General features: G+C 48.5%; 1 protein-coding gene across 1 annotated transcript in view; it reads left to right on the forward strand.

Moving 5' to 3' along the window:
• Window positions 1–16,230, forward strand: part of LOC112111143 (myosin-13) — a 61,212-nt gene extending 44,982 nt beyond the window's left edge. The window contains exons 31-39 of the mRNA XM_026654593.1: window positions 7,952–8,117; window positions 9,423–9,547; window positions 11,657–11,965; window positions 12,053–12,256; window positions 12,341–12,466; window positions 13,616–13,786; window positions 14,862–14,966; window positions 15,072–15,167; window positions 16,060–16,230. Coding sequence (XP_026510378.1) covers window positions 7,952–8,117; window positions 9,423–9,547; window positions 11,657–11,965; window positions 12,053–12,256; window positions 12,341–12,466; window positions 13,616–13,786; window positions 14,862–14,966; window positions 15,072–15,167; window positions 16,060–16,230 — 1,473 coding nt within the window. The remainder of the gene's footprint in view (window positions 1–7,951; window positions 8,118–9,422; window positions 9,548–11,656; window positions 11,966–12,052; window positions 12,257–12,340; window positions 12,467–13,615; window positions 13,787–14,861; window positions 14,967–15,071; window positions 15,168–16,059) is intronic.
• The last annotated feature ends 3,569 nt before the right edge of the window (window positions 16,231–19,799 follow it).

The following is a 19,799-nucleotide window of genomic DNA, read 5'->3' on the forward strand; positions in this document are numbered from 1 at the left end:
CCAGGGCCGCCAAGAGGGTTCAGGGGGCCTGGGGCAAAGTGGGGGAGCTGCGGCGCTTGTACTCACCCGACGGCGGTCCGGGTCTTTGGCGGCATTTCGGCGGCGGGGGTCCCTTCAGTCGCTCTGCATCTTTGGCAGCACTGAAGGGCCCCCCGCCGCTGAAATGCCACCGAAGAGCCGGACCGCCGCCGGGCCAGGGCTCGTGGGGCTCCTGCGGGGCCCAGAGCCTGGGGCAAACTGCCCCACTTGCCGCCCCCCCCCCCAGGCGGCCCTGCATTTTTCAAAGAAAGTCTAAGTTTTGTAGATCACAGAATGTCATTGATGTTCCCACCCAATTGGCTCCCAATCACCTGGAGTCTCAAGAGGGCAGTATACATTTCTGACAGTCCAACACAAGGTGCTGTGCAGTTATGAAAGCTCTACTTTTATTCAAAGCTTTAGTTGGGCTCAGTCTAACCTAAGTAAAGAGTGTCCAGATACCATGGTGCTGGCCACCTTCACGTACACGTAATAATAACAATATCATAAAGCAGATGGATCATGTATTAGTGCCAATCTGTCCCCAGGTAAGAGACCAGAATTCAAACCACAGCAAACAAACAGAGCAACCCACTAAGGACATTAGAAATCATGAAGCTCTAGCGAAGGAAACTGGCAGTGGTCAGAGCCTTATATAAGAACATAAGAGCTGCCATACTAGGTCAGACCATGGTCCCTCTTTCCCAGTATCCTGTCTGCAACAGTACCCAGTACAGAGCTTCAGGGGAAGTATACAGAACAGGGCAATTATAGATCCACCCCTGTCTGCCCGTCCTGGCATCAGGCAATGAGAGGTTTATGGTCTCCCCAAGCATGTGGTTGCATCCCTGACCATCTGAACTAACAGCCAGTGTGTATTATTTTGCACTTATCAACATTAAATTTCATCTGCCATTTTGTTTCTCAGTCACCCAGTTTTGTGAGATCCCTCTGTAATTCCTCACAGTCTGCTTTGGATTTAAGGATCTTTAATAATTTTGTATTGTCTACAAACTTTGCCATGTCAATATTCTCCCCCGTTTCCAGATCTTTATTGAATATGTTGAACAGAACAGGACCCAGTACAGATCCTTGGGGCCCCTGCTGTTCAGCTCTCTCCATTATGAAAACTGACCATTTATTCCTACCCTTTGTTTCCTATCTTTCAACCTCTTACTGGTCCATGAGAGGACCTTCCCTCTTATCCCATGGCTATTTAGTTTCCTTAAAAGCCTTTGATGAAGGACCTTGTAAAAGGCTTTCTGAAAATTCAAGTACACTATATCCACTGGATCACCCTTGTCCACATGCTTGTTGACTCTCTCAAAGAATTCTAATAGATTGGTGAGGCATGATTTCCCTTTACAAAAGCCGTATTGACTCTTCCCCAACTTATCGTGTTTATCTAGGGGGCTGATAATTCTGTTCTTTACTATGGTTTCTACCAAATTACTTGGTGCTGAAGTTAGGCTCACTGGCCTGTAATTGCCAGAATCTCCTCTAGAGTCCTTTTTAAAAATTGGTGTTACATTAGGTTACATTCATCTGAACAGAGCCTTTGAGTGAGCCTGTGAAACAATTTTTCAGTTTCCTCCCAACACGGTAGATAGCCCTGGTAACGCTGCGATCACACAGCTATGCACAGGAGCAGCAGAGGATTTATGGCCAAATTTTTACCCTTTAGGCACAGCTCTATGGTTTTGGAAGCTGCCACAGACTGGTTGGCCCGTTAAGGGGAGTTGGGCTCAGTCTTCCCTGTGATGCATCGACTACCCCCACACCCCAGCTGATCCTGATCAACTGGGGATCGGATGGCTTGGGTAAATTCAGACCCACCTGGGAAGGAGTCAAGTGATTTCCATAAAGGGCTGGGAGAGCTTAGTTCGGGATGGGATCTGCAGGAAGGACGTTGTTTCCTGTGCCTGGCCATGAAAAAAGAGGGCCAAACCCCAGGCACATGGCCCAGATGAAGACTGGGAATAAGGATATGCGGGGAACTAGATTGAGGGAAGGATTCCAGGGAGAAAGTCCAGACAGACAGCACTCAACAAGAGATTAGGGCTGAGAGGTAGCCCAGGAGAGGCATGTCATGTACACCTTGTGCACAGTAGGTTGCAGGGCTGCTACTAGCAGATCAGGCTTCTGTACCAGATATGAAATGGCTATAGAGCTTTCTTAGTTCCTTCTCAGAGAGATCTATCAGATGTGTTCAATATAAGATCCTTTAATGCACCGCTAGGAATGACTGTTGTGAGCTTAAGTCAGGTATGTTACATGTGGCACTATCTAATGGATCAATAATATAACACAATATAACAATATAACTACAATATAAGTTGTAGATTCCTAACTGTTATAATATGTACACTATCTTTAAACTTCAGTACATATCAGTCTGTTAAGCGTCTCTGAATCATACTGGTTTTTTGATAACATGACTTGAACACGTAACAACTTGGTCATCTGCTGTCCATTAGTTGTAATGACTGGCTGTGATCAGTTTGGAATCTTTGAGTTGTCTTCTTGTTCTGCATCCATCAGCTGTAGAGTTTACTCTGTTGATTAGTCCTTCTGGGGAACACATTCTAGATATCAATGGTTTCTGTTGAACTCTAGACTGTTGGCCTCGATCACGTATAATTTGGGCGATTAATTATTTTTCTTTACAAGATCTAGGGTTGTCCATCCTTTTTCTCGATGCAATTTGACACAAGCACTGTCAAGGCTGTATCCCCACTTTGAACTTTAGGGTACAAATGTAGGGGCCTGCATGAAAACTTCTAAGCTTATCTACCAGCTTAGCTTTGGTCCGCTGCCACCATCACAAGAATTCCCTCCCTGGGAAGCCTTGAGAAACCTTTCACCAATTCCCTGGTGAACACAGATCCAAACCCCCTTGGATCTTAAAACAAGGAGAAATTAACCATCCCCCCTCCTTCCTCCCACCCTCCTTTCACCAACTCCTGGTGAATACAGATCCAAACCCCCTTGGATCTTAAAACAAGGAGAAATCAATCTGGTTCTTAAAAAAGAAGGCTTTTAATTAAAGAAAAAGGTAAAAATCATCTCTGTAAAATCAGTATGGAGAATAACTTTACAGGGAAATCAAACTTAAAGAGCTCAGAGGACCCCCCTCTGTCTTAGGTTCAAAGTACAGCAAAACAAAGATAAACATTCTGGTAAAAGGTACATTTACAAGTTGAGAAAACAAAGTAAATCTAAGACGCCTTGCCTGTCTTTTTACTTACAAGTTTGAAATAGGAGAGACTTGTTTAGAAAGATGGGGAGAACCTGGATTGATGTCTGGTCCCTCTCAGTCCCAAGAGCGAACCACCCCTTAAAACAAAGAGCACACACAAAAGCCTTTCCCCCCCCAAGATTTGAAAGTATCTTGCCCCCTTATTGGTCCTTCGGGTCAGGTGTCAGCCAGGTTACCCGAGCCTCTTAACCCTTTACAGGTAAAAGAATTTGGAGTCTCTGTACACAGAGAGCTGTTACCCTTCCCTTTATAGTTATGACAAGCACAGTCACCAGTTTCTAGACCTGGAAGTTCTCTAGCTGAGTGACATGTGTTGTAAACATGTCTGAAAGCTCTTTTTGCCTTTTTAGCCAATATGACTACTTTCTTCATATATGGCTACTTCGGAGATAGTTTCTTGTTCAAAGTTGGAAATGTAGTTCTGAGTCGTCTTCCCAACAGGAGTTGTACTGGACTATATCCTGTAGCTGTTATTGGTGTTGATCTGTAATCAGAAGAACAAAGAATGGATCTTCCTGTTGTTGGATTTTCTTGGCTGTCTGTAAAACTCTCTTAGCCTCTCCATTCGCTTGTGAGTAATGTGGGCTACTAGCAATATGATGAAAATCATATTTCGTTGGAAAGACTTAAATTCTACTGCAGTGAATTGTGTCAATTGTCCATCATTAGTTGTTCTGGAATACTGAAGTGAGCAAAAGTGCATTTCAGTGTCTCAATAATACTGTGACATGTTATATTTCAAGTACATTATTGCTATATACCTGGAAAAAATAGTCCACCGTAAGCAAGTAAAGATGTCCTCTGAATTTCATGGTCTGTCTGATAGAGGTGTTCGTATACTGTAAGGTTCAGCAATGTCTCTTGAGGTTACTTGTACTGGATCTTTTTCAAAAGTTCATTATCACCAAACTCTAGAGTTTCTCACTAGGCCCATCATGGTTGCCATGCTGCAGCTGAGAAGGTTTTTTGTCTTTGATCACATGAACTTGAATGTAAAGCTCTGTGTTTGTAAGTTGTCTCTGTGGTAAACTAGCCCATGCAGTTCAGAGCACCTCCCAGGCTAGTCAGGGCTGTATCAGGTGATTTCACCTATAGGAGGGATTATTGGAAATCCCTTCTGAGATGACTGTCTTGTCTGCTTCTGAGTCAATTTTAAAGTCAATACTCTTTCCATGAATATTCAGTTACACTCTGAGGCAGGCTCTGTCTCTTCACATGATAGATCCCAGAAACCTAGCTCTTGATTTTATATAATATTAATCAGTTCTCTGACTGCCGAGTGAGAGCAAACAGCTGCAAAAGTCTCTATTTTGTGCATTTATTACAACTTGTGCCTTTGGCTAAACATTCATCTGTTGGGCTATGAATTTTTCACATTGAATCATAGAAGATTAGGGTTGGAAGAGACATCTAGTCCAACCTCCTGCTCAAAGCAGGAACAACCCCAACTAAGTCATCGCAGCCAGGGTTTGCCAAGCAGGGCCTTAAAAACCTCTAAGGATGGAGATTCCACCACCTCCCTAGGTAACCCATTCCAGTGCTTCATCACCCTCCTTGTGAAATAGTTTTTCCTAATATCCAACCTAGACCTCCCCCACTGCAACTTGAGACCACTGCTCCTTGTTCTGTCATCTGCCACCACTGAGAACAGCCGAGCTCCATCCTCTTTGGAACCCTGCTTCAGGTAGTTGAAGGCTGCTATCAAATCCCCCCTCACTCTTCTCTTCTGCAGATTAAATAAGCCCAGTTCCCTCAGCCTCTCCTCATAAGTCACGTGCTGCAGCCCCCTAATCATTTTCGTTGCCCTTCACTGGACTCTCTCCAATTTGTCCACATCCTTTCTGTAGTGGGGGGCCCAAAACTGGATGCAGTACTGCAGATGTGGCCTCGCCAGTGCTGAATAGAGAGGAATAATCACTTCCCTCGATCTGCTGGCAATTTTCCTACTAATGCAGCCCAATTTGCCGTTAGCCTTCTTGGCAACAAGGGCACACTGTTGACTCATATCCAGCTTCTCATCCACTGTAATCCCCGGGTGCTTTTCTGCAGAACTGCCATTTAGCCAGTCCATCCCCAGCCTGTAGCAGTGCATAGGATTCTTCTGTCCTAAGTGCAGGACTCTGCACTTGTTCTTGTTGAATCTCATCAGATTTGTTTTGGCTCAATCCTCCAGTTTGTCTACGTCACTCTGGGCCATATCCCTACCCTTCAGCATATCTACCTTTCCCCCCAGCTTAGTGTCATCCGTGAACTTGCTGAGGGTGCAATTCATCCCATCATCCAGATCATTATTGAAGATATTGAACAATACCGGCCCCAGGATCGACCCCTGGGGCACTCCACTTGATACCAGCTGCCAACTAGACATCCAGCTGTTGATCACTACCCACTGAGCCCGACGATCTAGCCAGCTTTCTATCTACCTTATAGTCCATTCATCCAATCCATACATCTTTAACTTGCTGGCAAGAATACTGTGGGAGACTGTATCAAAAGCTTTGCTAAAGTCAAGGTATACCACGTCCATCGCTTTCTCCATATCCACAGAGCCAGTTATCTCATCATAGAAGGCAATCAGGTTAGTCAGGCATGACTTGCCCTTGGTGAATCCATGTTGACTGTTCCTGATCACCTTCCTCTCCTCCAGATGCTTCAAAATGGATTCCTTGAGGACCGGCTCCATGATTTTTCCAGGGACTGAGGTGAGGCTGGCTGGTGTGTAGTTCCCCAGATTCTCCTTCTTCCCTTTTTTAAAGATGGGCACTATATCTTGTATATCTTGTACACTTAGTCTGAAAGGCTTTGTAATTTGCCTGGAATTTGTCCCTCTTAGCCTCAGGGCTTTTATAATGATGACTTTTAGCACTCATGCTGTGTCTGTTTACAGCTTCTAAGCTAGTTTCAGATTTTTCATGTTGCTCCTGCCTTTTGTTCAGTTATTTGACTAGTTCAGACTCCTTTGCTCGCTGTATAGCTGTGGGTAGATTTAAGTCTGTCTTTAATTGTAATTGTTGTGAGAGGTTCTTGTCTCTTAACCCAATAACCTGTCTGATATTTTCATGTTTTGCAGTACCAAAAATCACACTTTACAGCCAACACATTGAAAGCTCTTATAAAAGAATCAATATTTTCTCTTTGTTCCTGAATTCTCTGGTGAAAACGTACTCTTTCATAAACTGCATTTCTCTGAGGTATAAAGTGTGCATCAAACATAGCCCAAACTCTGTCATAGCCATCTTTGTGACTGTCTTTAGTAAAGATAAAAGGCTTAAATATATGCCGTGCTTACTTCATAGCCTACATTAAAGAGATACCTGAATATCTCGTTTTCTTATGGAGTTTTATAGCAATGCAAAATACGGCTCCCACTCCGTCCATTGTGAAGGTTTGTCAACGCTGAAGTTCTCTGGGACATTGAAGAGTGGCATGGTGATGAAATCCTTCAGCCTTTGGTGCTGTTTTCCTTCTGTTTCTGTTCTCCTCTGGCTCTAGTTTACTTCTGACATCATGTCATGTACATCCTATGCACAGTAGGTTACAGGGCTGCTACTAACAGGTCAGGCTTCTGTACCAGATACGGACTGACTACAGAGCTTCCTTAGTTCCTTCCCAGAGAGATCCACCAGATGTGTTCACTATAAAATCCTTTAGTGCACTGCTAGGAATGGCACTTGCGAGCTTAAATAAGGTTTGTTACACATCGCGCCACCTAGTGACTGAACAGTATAATACAGTTTAGCATTCACTTACAGGACGAAAGACCCTTCTACTGAATGTGTCTTCTAGGTCTTTTGTTTATGCACCCGGCCTGGAGCTGCTGAGAGATGGGAGGGGGCTCATCAGAAGCACAAAAGCGCTGTCCCCTCTCCCATTCCAGGAAAGCTCTTGGATTTGGGTGCCAGGGTTTCCCCATTACAGCAGTTTATTGGCTTGGTTTATTCACGCCAAATTCCACATCAGTCTGCGATGCTGAGCAGACAGTAAGACACTGCTGGGGCAGCCTCCATGGCTGACCTAAGCCTGGATATTGTCAATGAACTGCTGACAAATCAGACTATGGTGCCCTAGCTGGTCTTTCGATAGCTTCATGCACAATGAGCAACAAGGGAGACAAAGTTAACCCCTATGGGACTTTCTATGTCCAGTATTCACAATGCTTTTAAATGGAGCCTTTTCATTATAGGAGAGAGGCTGCTAAACACCAGGGATCCCGAGCCAAATCCTTCACGCCCCACCCTTGCTGCTCAGAAGAGTGGTGCCTGGGGAAACATCTGCATTTCTCATTCTTCACTGCCACTAAGTAGAACTACTGAAAGAATCGTTGCAGATTCCCACAAATGACAGTGCAAGCTCATGCAAGGGACCAGTGGCCTCTACTGCAAAACAAAAGTTCATAGTCTGACTCTAGCAGGACTCCCATAATGCCGCACTCCTTCCTGAGGCCCTTGTGAGATTCGTTGGGGCTGGATGGAGATAGTATATAACCAGCTGCCAGTGAGGAGGCAGCCAGAGTGAGAGTTATAATGAAAAAGCTCTTGAAAGCAGGGCACATCAAATGGGTCATCTGCAGGGCTGTGGCATGAGCTGTGTCTGCAACTCCGTCACATCCTGTGTACTACACAAGAGTCACAAAGCACCATGTTCTCCCACTACAAGCTGATTCTCATTCCGTAGGTCCTGGCAGAATGGAAGCAGAAATACCAGGAGAGCCAGTCTGAACTGGAGGCTGCCCAGAGGGAATCCCGTTCCCTGAGCGCAGAGATCTTCAGGATGAAGAATGCCTATGAGGAGGTGCTCGACCAGTTTGAGACAGTCAAAAGGGAGAACAAGAACCTGCAACGTAAGTCTAGTGCCTGGCCTTTTGAGACCCACCTCAAGTTCACAGAGCCATCTCCATGTTCCTGCGCCTCCAGAGCATTGCCTACTCCTACCAGCCCAGCAACCATAACCTCCTCCAATCCAGCTGCTCCCAAAATCCCACCGTAAAACTGTGCATGTTCATACGTGCTGTTACAGTATTGGTTGAATACACCTTGTGACCTGAGTGCCACCACAATATGCATTTTGATGCAGCCAAATGTAAGGTCATATGTCTAGGAACAATGAATGCAGGTCATACTATCAGAATGGGGGACTCCATCCTAGGAAGCAGTGACTCTGAAAAAGATTTGGGGGTCATGGGGCTAATCACTTGAACATGAGCTCCCAGTGTGATGGCTGTGGCCAAAAGGGCTAATGCATCAGTTCCCAACTCACACACACCATATGTGTGAGGTCATGCCACATGGATGATGCCATTTTGCTCTACAAAATGGGGCCCCCCGTGCAGTGTGACCTCGCACATATCGTACATGTGCAAGGTCATGCCGTGTGGAGGGTGCCATTTTTAAAGCAAAATATCTGCAAACAGGATAATGCAGCAGAAACTACTTGGCTAATGTGATCCTGGGAGGTATAAATAGGAGTATCTCAAGTTGGAGTTAGGAAGCTGTATTATCTCTATATTTGGCACTGATGCAACCACTACTGGAATACTGTGTTCAGTTCTGGTGCCGACAATTCAAGAAGGATATTGATAAATTGGAGAGGGTTCAGAGAAGAGGTATAAGAATGATTACAGGTTTGGAAAACCTGCCTTATTATGATAGACTCCAGGAGCCTAATCTATTTAGTTTAACAAAGAGAAGGTGAAGGGATGATTTGATTACAGTCTGTAAGTACCTACATGGGGAACAAATAATTCATAATGGGCTCTTCAATCTAGCAGAGAAAGGGATAACACGATCCAATGGCTGGAAGTGGAAGCCAGACAAATTCAGACAGGAAAGAAGGTGTACATTTTTAACAATGAGAGTAACTAATCATTGGAACAACTTATCAAGGTGGATTTTCCATCACTGGCAATTTTTAAATCGAGACTGGATGTTTCTTTAAAGATCTGCTCTCATTCAGCCAAGAATTAATTCAAGGAAGTGCTATGACCTGTGTTATACAGGAGCTCAGACTAGAAAATCACAGTGGTCCCTTCTGGCTTTATAATCTATAAATCTCCTCGTAACCCCCAGTGTTCCCATCCCATCTAGCCTTATTCCTAATGTGACTCATTGGCGGGCAGGAGGCAGATTGTCCATTTTCTGTGTTGCAGAAGAGATTTCAGACCTCACTGAACAGATCGCCGAAGCTGGCAAAACGAATCATGAACTGGAAAAAGCAAAGAAACAAATTGAGAAGGAAAAGTCAGACCTGCAAGCAGCCTTAGAAGAAGCAGAGGCAAGTATCCTGGAAAAGCATTTATGTAATTCAGGCACATTAGAGATGCAAGAGACCTGGTGGTGACGTATCCCTTCCCTCCCCAGATCCCACCATGAGGGGTGCAGTGTAAGAACCTGAACAGTACAGAATAGCTTAGACAATTCCCTCTTACCCACAACCAGTGCAGCACTGCTGACTGCTAGGCGGCAATGTCAGTTCCAGAGTAAGACAGGCTCATTTTATATAATAGAAATATAGGTCTGTAAGTGACCTCAAGAGGTCATCTAGTCCAGGCCTAGTGCTGAGGCAGGACCTAGTATACCCAGATTATCCCTGACAGGTGATTGTCTACCCTGTTCTTAAAATCCTCTGACAGGGATTCCACAACCTTCCTTGAAAGCCTATTCCAGAGCTTAACTGTCCTTCCAGTTAGACTGTGTCCTAAACCTCCCTTGCTGCAGATTAAACTGATTACATCTTATCCTACCTTTGTGGACATGGAGAACAATTTATCACCATTCTCTTTATAAGAGCCATGAACATATTTGAAAACTATTATCAGGTGCCCCCTCCATTTTCTTTTGTCAAGACCAGTTTTTTTAACTTTTATCATTTTTGTTGCTCTCTTCTGGACTCTTCCGGTTTGTCCACATCTTTCCTAAATTGTGGCACCCAGAACTGGACACAGCACTGCCGCTGAGGCCTCACCAGTGCCAAGTAGAGCAGGACAATTACCTCCCATGTCTTACATATGACACACCTGTTAATAAACCCCAGAATGGGGTTTGCCATTTTTGCAAATGCATCACATTGTTCTTTTCAGCCAGTTAGTCCCCATTTTGTAGCTCTACATTTGAGTAGTCCTTCCTATGTGAAGTACTTTGCACTTGTCTTTAATGAATTTCATCTTGTTGATTTCAGACCAATTCTCCAATTTGTCAAGGCTTGTGTGAAATCTAATCCTGTCCTCCAAAGTGTTAGCAACCCTCCCAGCTTGGTGTCACCTGCAAATTTTATAAGCATACTTTCCACTCCATTATCAGTCATTAATGAAAATATTGACTAGTCTCAGACCCAGGGCTGACATCTGTAGAAGCTCACCAGATACATCCCTGCAGTTTGACAGCAAACCATTGATAACTTCTCTTTGAGTAAGATTGTTCAACCAGTTTTCCACCCACCTTATAGTAATTTCATCTAGACCACATTTCCCTAGTTTGCTTATGAGAATGTCATGTAGAACTGTGTCAAAAGCCTTGCTAAAATCAAGAGATCCTACCTCATTGTCACTGGCGTTCATTATGTTAGACATCCAATCGCTACTAAACATTTTGGTGAAAACTGAAACAAAAAAGTCATTTAGCACTTCCGCCATTTCCACATTTTCTGTTATTCTCTTTCCCCCTCATTGAGTAATGAGTGGGGAAAGACTTGTGATCCATACCTTGTTCAGTGTGCAGGGACTCCCAGACTTTAGAGCATGCAGGGAGCAGTGTGCTTTAATGAGCACCCATGGAGCTGTGCATGGTCTGATACATGCATCTGCACTGGGCAGTGTGTGCTGTTCAGACATGCACAGGCCTTAGCTCTTGCTCTGGGGATGGGAAGGCGGCAGGAGCATCTCTGGTCAGACCTTCCAAAGGAGGCAGAAAGTGGGAGAGGAGAGACAGCTTGTGAGCTCACTGGGTCTCTTGTCACTAAATGGGAGTTGAGGTTTGACATTAACTATATGCAGATGTGGAGGGGAGATGAGCATCTGCTTTCCTCATGCTGGGAGCTTGGCTGCCTTATCTGCGTATTTCATACTTTCTAATCTTATCTCTGAATGCCCTAGCTTTGGGATGCCGGGGATGTTCTTGGGAGGAGTTTTACCTCTAAGTTACTGACACATGCTCAGCTCAGGCTCAGTGAAGTACTTGGTCTGAGAATAACATTTTGTACTTCAGTGCTCTGTCCAGTCCAGTTCTAAATGTCCCAAGTAACTAGGCTTCAACTACTTCCTTGGAGACTGTTCCAATGCCTGGCAAAGCAGTTTGTGTCTGTGGTTCCACACTGCCATAGGAGATTGATTGGCAGGTTTATTGGGGCACTGCACTGAGACAAGCAATGTTCTCTTAACCCCACTAGGGCTCATTGGAACATGAAGAGGGAAAGATCCTGCGTGTCCAGATGGAGATGACCCAGGTGAAGTTAGATATTGACAGGAAAATTGCAGAGAAGGATGAGGAACTTGAGCAGCTGAAGAGGAATCACCAGCGGGTGGTGGAGTCCATGCAGAGCACCCTGGACGCTGAGATCAGGAGCAGAAACGAAGCCCTGAGGCTAAAGAAGAAGATGGAGGGGGATCTGAATGAAATGGAGATCCAGCTGGGCCATGCCAACCGCCTCGCTGTAGAGACACAGAAGCACTTTCGGAATGGGCAGGGACAGCTCAAGGTGGGCACCAGCAGAGTTTGTTCTTGTACCTTACCATGGACCTTACCTTGTTTAGCTGTGAGTCTTACTGTGTGTTTCACCCCAAAGGATTCCCAGCTCCAGCTGGACGATGCTCTTAGAGGGAATGAGGACCTGAAGGAGCAGCTGGCTATCGTGGAGCGTCGAAATAACCTGATGCTGACTGAACTGGAGGAGATGCGAGCAGCTCTGGAGCAGACAGAGCGAGCCCGGAAAGTGTCCGAGCAGGAGCTGACAGATGCCAGTGAGCGAGTGCAGCTCCTGCACTCCCAGGTACTTTCTCCCACCCTTCTCAATAGGCAGGTGGGATTGTCTTGAAATGTGGATGGGATGACCTGTCTTCCAATATGCCAACAGAACACTAGCCTCATCAACACCAAGAAGAAGCTGGAAGCAGACATGTCTCAGTTGCAGAGTGAAGTAGATGATACCATCCAGGAGGCGAGAAACGCAGAGGAGAAAGCCAAGAAAGCAATTACAGATGTGAGTTCTGCTGCTTGCATCCCACTCTCACTTCTGTGTGCTAGGAAAGGAGCGGGGTGGGGTGAGGTGCAATAACAACTTTGGCCCTCCCTGTACAGCAGTGGAGATTGGGGGGGGGGAGGGAGGCACTCAGGGATGAGGCCTGTGCCAACTAGCTCTGTTTCAGGTCTTTTCCAGGAAGGAATCCTGGAGCCAGGAGTGATGGCTGACCTTACTACATGACACAGGGCAGCAAGTGCTCTGCCAGTTTTGGTGCCCAAATGGCTCCCACTGTCCAAGCCCCGGAGCTGCATCCCAGCACTCCAGCCTGCTGCCTCTGGGCCACAATGAGCAGCTGTTCTGTGCAACCCTCCTCGGGCCTTGAGGAGTCAGGGTGCCAACCCCGTCTTTGCCATCCTGCTCCCTCTCCTTTCTCCTCTCTGTCCTCCTGCACCTCCCACGCTGCTGGCAGCGTTCAGCCAGACTAAGCCCACAGGAATCAGACGAGCCCGGCATACCGTTGCCACAAATTAAGGGGACTGCCCCGTGTCAGCCCCTAGGCCCCTCCCTCAGTTTTGTCCTGCCATGTTGCTCGGTGAGATGCTGCTCACGTGGCCCCAGTGCAGACCATGACCTGGTCTCCACAGCTGGATGATTTTTCATGGGGTGGATTGCAGAAGAGCCTGAGCTATGAATTTCAGCCCTGAGCCCCGATGAGAACCACCTCAGTGCTCAGGGCTGTTTGGATCCAGGTTAGTTCTGGCCCCATCTCTTGTGTTTTACTTAATTGCACTTCCTAGCAGCCAGGTGACCTCCACAACTAGCGCTAGCTGGCTGCTTTGCAGGCATCTCAACAGAGAGGCCAAGGTCTGTGTGAGTCACATGGCTGAACTCCCTTCTCCAAACACTGGTGAGGTAGCATTTGGGAAGCTGATACTGTCTCCGCTGTGCTTGTCCTGTGGAGGAGCAGAACCACCATGGCTGTCAGTGCATGAGTCCCCTTAGGATGGCCAGGCTCACTGGCTGAGGTTTTATCCTCCCTGTGGGGATGGTTTCTGTGAGGAGCTGGATCCTGGGAAGAGAGCACGAATATAGACACAGAGCTCCTAATGACGGCCTCAGCAGCACAGAGACGATGCTCATTAATAGGATAATTGTGCACCTAACTAGGCGGCCATGATGGCGGAGGAGCTGAAGAAGGAGCAGGACACCAGCACCCACCTGGAGAGGATGAAGAAAAACCTGGACCAGACGGTGAAGGACCTGCAGCTCCGTCTGGATGAGGCAGAGCAGCTGGCATTGAAGGGTGGCAAGAAGCAAATCCAGAAACTGGAGGCCAGAGTATGGCTGTGTTCAGACATCGGGGCCAGGCTGGATTTGGGGAACGGGGCCAGGCTGGATTTGGGGAACAGAGCCAGGCTGGATTTGGAGATTGGGGCAGGGCTGGATTGCGGGGACTGGGTTTGGTGGTTTGGAGATTGGGGCCTGGGTTTGGGGCTGAGCTGAGTTTGGAGGGACTGGGGTTGGGGCTGGGCTGGGCTGGATTTGGGGGTTTGGGGATCAGGCAGAGTTTGGGGATCAGGGGTGGGCCAGTTTGGAGATTTGGGGATCAGGGCTAGGCAGAGTTTGGGGAAGGGGACGGACTGGGTTTGAGGGGGTCCCTCACTACGGCCACTCTATCATGGCTGTGCTAAGGTGGTGGTGGCAGGCCTCACAGAGGCCTCTGCTTGGGTGGGTAGGGGCTGAATTGTTCCTCCTCTGGGGTGAACCCCGGCTCACTTGGTGCTAGGGACTCCTAATCTCGGGCATGGTGCTCCAGCATGCCCAGAGGGGTGGGGTGGCCCTCGACAGCCACGCAGATGGATCTTGGGGGGAGATCATGTGAATCCCATCTCAAGCTGGCATGGGGCCATGGAGGTCTCTCATGGGGATGTGCCTAGGCCCTTGGGCAGGGGCTGCTCATCCAGAGTGCCTGGACTTGGCGTTTGCTTTTTTCTTGAGTCTAGTGGAACATACGTATCCCATTCAGCTGCAATGTGGTGGCAAAACCTGAGTGAAAGAGGCAAATACAGCCTGAGCTCTCCCTGACAACACCTTGCCCCCTGCTCCCTCCCTTCCCTGGCTGCAGTAGAGCCATGGGCACATCGCTGTCTTTGGCTGTAAGGTGCCAGCAGGCGTGGCACTGAGTAACTCATGCTGCTGCTAATAAGGGCTTGTGACTGGGCCACAACCCATCGGTCCCCATGCCCCAGAGCAATGGCCAGAGGATTCACTTGGAGTCAACAAGTTTCCTGGCCCATCCACAGGCACAACAGGTGTCTCCTACCCACACCTTGGCCATCAGGGCCCAGGGCCGTTATGCACATGCAGCTCTTCCCTTTGCTGTTTGCTCTCTTCACCATCTTACTGTGCTTAGGTTCAGGAGCTGGAAAATGAGCTGGATGCTGAGCAGAAGCGAGGCATAGAGGCCATTAAAGGGGTACGCAAATACGAAAGGCGGCTCAAGGAAATCACTTACCAGGTACCACTGGGAACCACCGCTCCCATTGCAGCTCTGCTGCATTCCAAGCACATCCCAGACACTGGCCTCCCCAGCCTGACCATATTGCTATTGCATTCCCTGCAGTCTGAAGAAGACAAGAAGAATGTTATCCGGCTCCAGGACTTGGTAGACAAACTGCAGCTGAAAGTGAAAGCCTACAAGAGACAAGCTGAGGAGGCCGTGAGTGCAGAATCCGCCAATCTGCTGAGCAAAGATTTGCAAAGCTGCCTAGGCCTCAGGACACCCAAATCCTTTCATGTGGATGGAATGGGGGGCGGGGATCCAAATCCCCTGGCAGTTTTGGAAATCTCCGCCTAAATTCCAAACGGTTTACAGACTTAGGGCGTATCTACACAGGGAAGTGTAACTAGCTGGCAGGGCTGTGTGGGGCACAGTGCTGTGCAGGGTGCGAGGAGGGCCGTGGCATTCTCTGAGGCTTGGTGCTGGGTGGGACATGGGTTGATTGTGCTGGAGATGGCATGGCAGGGCGTTGCTGATGCTGAGTGGGGTAGTTGCTGCTGGCAAGGGGCTGGGTGTGGCATGGCAGGGCGCTGCTGGTGCTGGGCGGGGCATGATTCTGAGCATGCTGGGTCAGGTGTGGGTGGTGATTGTATGGGGCAGAATGTGAGTGCAGATGGGGTAGGCAGAGGGCACTAGGCAGGGTGTGGGCGCTGATAAGAACATAAGAATGGCCACACTGAGTCAGATCAAAGGTCCATCTAGCCCAGTATCTGGTCTTCCGACAGTGGCCAATGCCAGGTGCCCCAGAGGGAATGAACTGAACAGGCAATCATCAAATGATCCATCCTCTGTCACCCATTCCCAGCTTCTGGCAAACAGAGGCTAAGGATGGTGCTGGGCAGGACAGTGCAGGTACACATGGCATTAGCCGAGGGTGCTTTGTGAGACATGGTGCTGACAGTGCCGGGTGGGGCACAGGCAGAGATGGCACTGGGTAGGGCACAGACACTGATGGTGCTGGACAGGGCCCAGGTACTGAGGGCACTGGGCGGACATGGTGCTGACGGTGCTGGGGGTGTGTGGGTGCTGACAGCACTGTTTGGCTCTACAGGAGGAGCAGGCCAACACCCACCTGTCGCGGTGTCGTAAGGCCCAGCACGAGTTGGAGGAGGCTGAGGAACGAGCCAACATCGCTGAATCCCAGGTCAACAAGCTGCGGGCCAAGAGCCGCGACATTGGAAGCAAGGTGATCACAGGGCTCAAAATTTCTTATTCACAGTGACTTCACTCCGAAAGTACTTCAGAGTTATAGACCTCTGAAAATAACAAAGCCCTGAGACGTGTCCTCCCTCCATCCTGATCTCACCCCTTCTCCCAGCTCAAGATTTGTCACCTTTTCAGAGCCCCTCCAGCCCACTCTCTCCTGCACGTCCCCCTACATGGTGCAATGGGTGGCCCCCTGCTAGGAGCAGCCAGCACCTTGCTCATAGAATCTCTGTCTCCTTGCCATGTGCTTCCCTGCCACACTCTAGCCCCCTCCCTCACCTGCAGAGAAAATCATTTTTTGACGGCAATGCGCAAGTAGGGGAGAGTCATTCCCAGTGATAGTCCTCCACTGAGGTGTCAGGCACTCTCTGGGATCAGGGCTGCTGTCTGGAATGCAATTCAAGCAGCTGCCGTCGCACATTTATTATTATCATTGTACTTGTATTCAACAGAAAATACAACATGGAGTTTATAGTTTGATACTGACATATTGCACCCTGCCACAGGGTTGACCTGGGATAACTATCAGTTAGTCTGGCATCAATCCTGGGCAAGATCATGGAAAGGCTCATACTGGATTCAATCAATGAAGAACGACTTAGCAAAACAAAGAGAAAGTTTAGGGGTGACTTGATCCCAGTCTAACAGCCTCTTCAGTCTAGCAGAGAAAGGTCTAACACAATCCAACAGCTGGTAGTTGAAAGTAGACAAATTCCAATTGGAAATAAGGCGAACATTTTTAACAATAAGGGTAATTAACCACTGGAACAACTTACCAAGGGTTGTGGTGAATTCTCCATCACTGACCATTTTAAAATCAAGATTGGCTGTTTTTCTAATAGCTCTGCTCTAGTTCAAGCAGGCATTAATTCGGGGAAGTCCTGGGGCCTGCGCTATACAGGAGGTCACAGTGGTCCGGTCTGGCCTTGGAATTTCCATTACTTGCATCTGAAGAAGTGAGGTTCTTACCACGAAAGCGTATGCTCCCAATACTTCTGTTAGTCTTAAAGGTGCCACAGGACCCTCTGTTGCTTTTTACAGATTCAGACTAACACGGCTACCCCTCTGATACTTGACTGTGTGATGTAATTAATGCCAATCAATCTGGTTTGATGGCAAATAGTTCCTGTCAAATGAATTAATGCTCTTTGTCATGCTCTCAAGGTTGGCTGGTTGGTAGAGGGAACTGTGCCCATGGAATATACTGGACTTCAGTAAGACATTTGACCTAATGCCACCAGCCATTCAGATAAATAGACTAGCAATGTACAAAATCAATGGAGCCCATATTAAAGGGACTAAAAACTGGCCACCGAGAGAACTGGGGGTGCTGTGGACAGTGAGGCTCTTCTGCCCGTTCTCCATCAGGGACTGTTTCTCTCACCCCAGCATGGGGAGCACGCTTGCTGAAGGTGAGACATGAGCCCAAAAAGCCACATAAATGAGTCCTTCAGCAGGCACCTACACTAGTAGCTGTGTGGCATTTCACTGGCCCACATCCTGCCACTCCCACTAGAGGGAGCCACCATGTACTTGTCCCCAGAAAGCACCAAGCTAAATTGCATTCCCTGCTGCCTCTACAATGCTGCCTCTGGGACCTTGCTGGGCTTCTGGTGGACTGGCTCATCTGTACTGTGGCAATCTGCTGTGCCATGTCAGCCAATCTAAGGGGACAGAGACCATTCAAAAAACATGGGGCTGGTCAGCTGCTGTAAATCCTCAAGCTGCTTTGCCTTCAGCAAGGATCTGCCTATAGACCCCTCCTCTCATGCTGCAGGCCTGCAAATCATTGTTTCTTTGCCTGCAGTTTTGCACATTGTTGCCCCTAACTGCACACTTAAAATCATGTTGAGATTCTAGCCCCCGGGGCAATTCCATTATCCCAGTAACTTCTAAAGTATCTTTATTTATTTATCTACAGAAATCGGAGGAATGAGGTCCCAGAGTGCAACTGCAGAGGTCTCCCATGCAATATGGATGTCTGCAGTCAGGGTAGATGTACATTAGCTGATACAAATAAATGGAAAGACACATCTGATCTCTGTTCTGGCCTCCTTTATTCAGCCTGTGTAGAAGAGTTATTATTTGGGAGAAGACCTGTGGGAAATAAAAGGTTAATCTTGCAGGGACACTGGCATCAAACAAAGGGGAAAGTTAAGGTTGTCTTGGTGAGTGTGTCTGAGTAAGGTTGATTTGCTAGGGGGATGGACAGTATACGTCTCTGTACCTGACAGAAGGATCTCTGACGTACACAAAAGGCTGTTTGGGGGTCCTGGACAGGCATCTCAATTGTCCTCCAGAGTCTCAGCTTTCTTTTTTTTTAAAGTCAGTCTCTAGCGATTAGAGACTGACTATGCAAAGAAAACCTTCAGAACTTGAATCAAGTGTAATTGATACAGCAATGGCTCCCTGAGTTTGTGTAGAGCCTGAAACAATAACTCTGAGATATTCTGCTCCATTAATTTCAGTGGAGTATTAACTCAGATCAATGAAGACACTTCATACACCAACATGGTTAACTTCACTGCTCCTGCCAGCATGTCAGAAAGGCAAGGCAGGATCACACCCTGCACACTTACCTATCACCTGTGAGCAAGAGGAATGGGGATTGGGCTGGGGGTGGGGTGGTCATGGAGCATGATGAGCAGCCTGAAGGGGTGGGCACTCAGCATTCGGAAGCCGGGCAAATGCTGCAGTGGGTTAATGGCCATCTCCTGGGCAGTGAGGGGGTTGGATGGTGTCATTCGCTCTCAGCGACTTGCTGGCACAAAGGCGATTTCCCTGTGTTTATAACGTGTGTAACGAGGAGACAATGAGGGATGAGGAGCTGTAGTGCTCTACATGCCTTGGCCATTCCATCACACAGCCCCCTTCGCCTCCATGACACTCTCCCCATATTACCTGTGGCCTCTGTGCACCAGCTGTGCTGCCAGACCACCTCTGTGGTTAATACCCTGGGAATGGCAGCGCCCCCGACAAGGCAATGCTGGTTTCATCAGTTCTGCACTCCTCTCCCCAGAGTCTGTGCAGGCTTGTGCCGGCTGATCTGTGACGGGGCACTCCTGCAACCCAGTGAATCTCTGCTGCTGCAACAGCTTGAAGGGGGGTGGGAAATGGGCTGGGGCACCAACCCAGGCAGCCCTCCGGCTTCTCTAACCTGTTCGTGGGAGGCATCGGCAGCCCAGCCCCGTTCGTTCCCCTGCGGGACCCGAGCGGGACGGGGAGGCTGGGGCCTGCTGCCCCCACTCCGGGGCCGCCGTGGGATTGTACCAGCTGGGCAGCAGCCCAGACGTGACTGGCCAGGGGCTGGGCGCAGCGTGCGCGCTGCTGGGTCCCCGCAGCAGGCCCGGGCTCGGGGGGTTTGGTCCTGGGCGCCAGAGCCGCAGCCGCCGAGCTTGGCCATCGTCCGCTTCCTCCCCCCGCGGCAGTGGGAGCTGCCGCTGCCTGGCCCCGCGGGCCGCCCCCCTACTCTCCCTACTGCCCGACTGAGTCCTGCCTGCACTCGGGGCCAGGCCGGACTCTCACTCACCCTGGCCTGGCGCTTCCCCTGCGTCTCCCGGGCCTCCCTCCAGCCCTTGTGGAGGA

This window comes from Terrapene carolina, unplaced genomic scaffold (genome assembly GCF_002925995.2).
Source record: "Terrapene carolina triunguis isolate 2854851 unplaced genomic scaffold, T_m_triunguis-2.0 Scaffold192, whole genome shotgun sequence".
NCBI lineage: Eukaryota > Metazoa > Chordata > Testudines > Emydidae > Terrapene > Terrapene triunguis.